This window comes from Sardina pilchardus, chromosome 8 (genome assembly GCF_963854185.1).
Source record: "Sardina pilchardus chromosome 8, fSarPil1.1, whole genome shotgun sequence".
NCBI lineage: Eukaryota > Metazoa > Chordata > Actinopteri > Clupeiformes > Clupeidae > Sardina > Sardina pilchardus.
In genome coordinates, this window is record NC_085001.1 from 29,277,954 (window position 1) to 29,280,453 (window position 2,500).

Below are 2,500 nucleotides of genomic sequence, written 5' to 3' on the forward strand. Positions count from 1 at the left end.
GAGTGATTGAGATATATAGAAAGAGATAGATAGATAGATAGAGAGATAGATAGATAGACAGAGATAAATAGATAAATAGAGATAGAGATACTGAGATAGTGATAGATATATATATATATATATATAGCGATAGAGAGAGCGATAAAGAGAGATATAGAGAGATAGGGGGAGAGAAGGAAGTAAAACTGCACTATCAAAGTGGGGGCTTCAAAGGCTATGCGCGGCATCTCTTGGGTAATTTGCGATCCTGCATTCTTTTGACTTCAAAGGCCGTGTGTGTGTCGGAGTGTGTTGGAGGGACAGTGGAGGAATGGAATCTGATTTCTCTAATAAATGCTGACACTGGCCCTGTTTGATATGGCGTTCAGGGGAACGGTTTGATTTGTTATCGCCTTTGAACGCGCGTTCGCTCGGACGACCTTCACTCAAGCGGTCGTGCGTTCGTTAGGACGACCTTCACGCAAGCGGTTGTGCGTTCGTTCGGATGACCTTCAGAGAGACGACCTTCACGTAAGGCGAGGAGAGGTGCCCTGGCGACCACCTCTCTGTGCGTTTGACGGACAGACGAGCGGGCAGTGAGAGGCGGGTACACCGCTGGTCACCTGATGGACGATCCCGCCGACCAAATGTGGAGAGATTATTGACATCACTTCAGCACTTCAGAGTTTAGCTTATGCATAACACCCCCCCCCCCTCCCCACCAAACACACACACACACCACTACTATTACCAGCACTTCAGAGTGGAGTGTGTCTCGCTCAGTTCTCCTTCTGAGCCCCCCCCCACCCCTGACACACTCACACACACACACACACACACACACACACACACCACTACTATTACCAGACCTTCAGAGTGGAGTGTGTCTCGCTCAGTTCTCTTTCTGACACACACACACACACACACCCCTTCAGAGGGTGTTACACCAAGTGCATGTCCCTCTGAGGGTCTCTGTGTTAATCCTGCTGCAGTGTGGAAGGCCCAGTTATTGCACAGATTGCAGCAGATCATCATTGAAGGGCTGTTGTCAAGAAGATGAGGATTTTTTTACCATCTATAAAGATAATGCATTTTGGCACAGATATTTGTGTGTGTGTGTGTGTGTGTGTGTGTGTGTGTGTGTGCGCATGGCACTAAGCTTTTCTTTCTCTCTGTTTCCTTCAGCTGGATATCTGGTCCAAGTCCTGCTACCAAGTCTTCCAGAAGGTAAGAGTCCCCTCTCCACACACACACTACGCAGCCCGACCAATCCACTGGCCACCTCACAAGTGCCGTCAGTTGGTTGGGATAGAGGAGTGTGCTATATACAGTACAATGATGTTAATGTGCAGTCATTTCCTGTGTATTAGCTGCATTGTGTATAAGCTGCAGGGCAGTGTTAGAAGAAACAAAGCCATATTCATACCATATTGACTGCTCCCGTGTATTAACCTCATAGCTGAAGAAATGTTGCAAATAGATATGCCACAGGTCATAGTTTGGAAATTACAGTAAAGATGTTGTATGCCGTAAGGTTAATGTGAGGATGTTGTATGCAGTAATATTAATGTAAGGATGTTGTATGCAGTGATGTTAAAGGTAAACTATGCAACGTTTTTCAGTTAATCAATTCGTTCCATACTGTTATATATGATTGAATGAGTCATTACCAGTCGAATGGTGGTTTTTTCGGACACCCTAGTGGTCTGTAGCGGTAGAACCACGCTTGCAATTTCAGGAGCCCTCGGGCACGGACCCATGATCTACTCCAGGAAGTGTCATGTAAAGTCATGTAAAGTCTCATGAAAAGGCACGGCAGACTGACCGATTGAGAAGTTTTGTAAAATATACACGCTAAAGCTGTAGGGGAAGCTCTGCAGAGAAATATGCAAGCATAAAACGAGCGAAAACGAAAAGCAAAAGCGAAACCGGCGATGAAATCGCCAATCCTGCATAGTTGTCCTTTAATGTAAGCATGTTGTATGCAGTGATGTTAATGTAAGGATGTTGTGTGCAGTATTGTTAATGTAAGGATGTTGTATGCAGTGATGTAATGTAGGATGTTGAATGAGGGAGTTTCCGCTGAAGCAGAGTCTGTTATAATGATGCCATAGCCCAGCAGGGGTGTGTGTGTGTGTGTGTGTGTGTGTTGAGGTTATTGGACCCCCTGCAGGGTAACATGTTGCTCTCTCTAACTCCCACATCCCGCCCTCTTTAGATTTATCCTCAACTCTATCATCTTCTTCTTCTCCTTCATCTGCCACACACACACATACACACACACACACACACACAAACACACACCACTCCTCCTCCGCCACCCCCTGTGTTTGCTCTGTTGTTTTTTCCCCATGCCTGTTTGTGCTGCCTTTTCTCTGTTCTCTACTCACATCTGGGCTTTAGCAAACTTCCTGCCTTTATCTGACACACACACGCACACACACACACACACACACACACACATACCGTGTCTCATTAGGATGGAATTATCGCCCTGGCAACTCCTGGGCAGATGGAGGAG

General features: G+C 46.1%; 1 protein-coding gene across 1 annotated transcript in view; it reads left to right on the top strand.

Annotated features, from left to right (window-relative positions):
• The window catches only part of med27 (mediator complex subunit 27), an 87,112-nt gene that overhangs the window by 78,461 nt on the left and 6,151 nt on the right, over window positions 1-2,500 (top strand). The window contains exon 6 of the mRNA XM_062543529.1: window positions 1,165-1,206. Within this exon, the coding sequence (XP_062399513.1) occupies window positions 1,165-1,206 (42 nt within the window). The remainder of the gene's footprint in view (window positions 1-1,164; window positions 1,207-2,500) is intronic.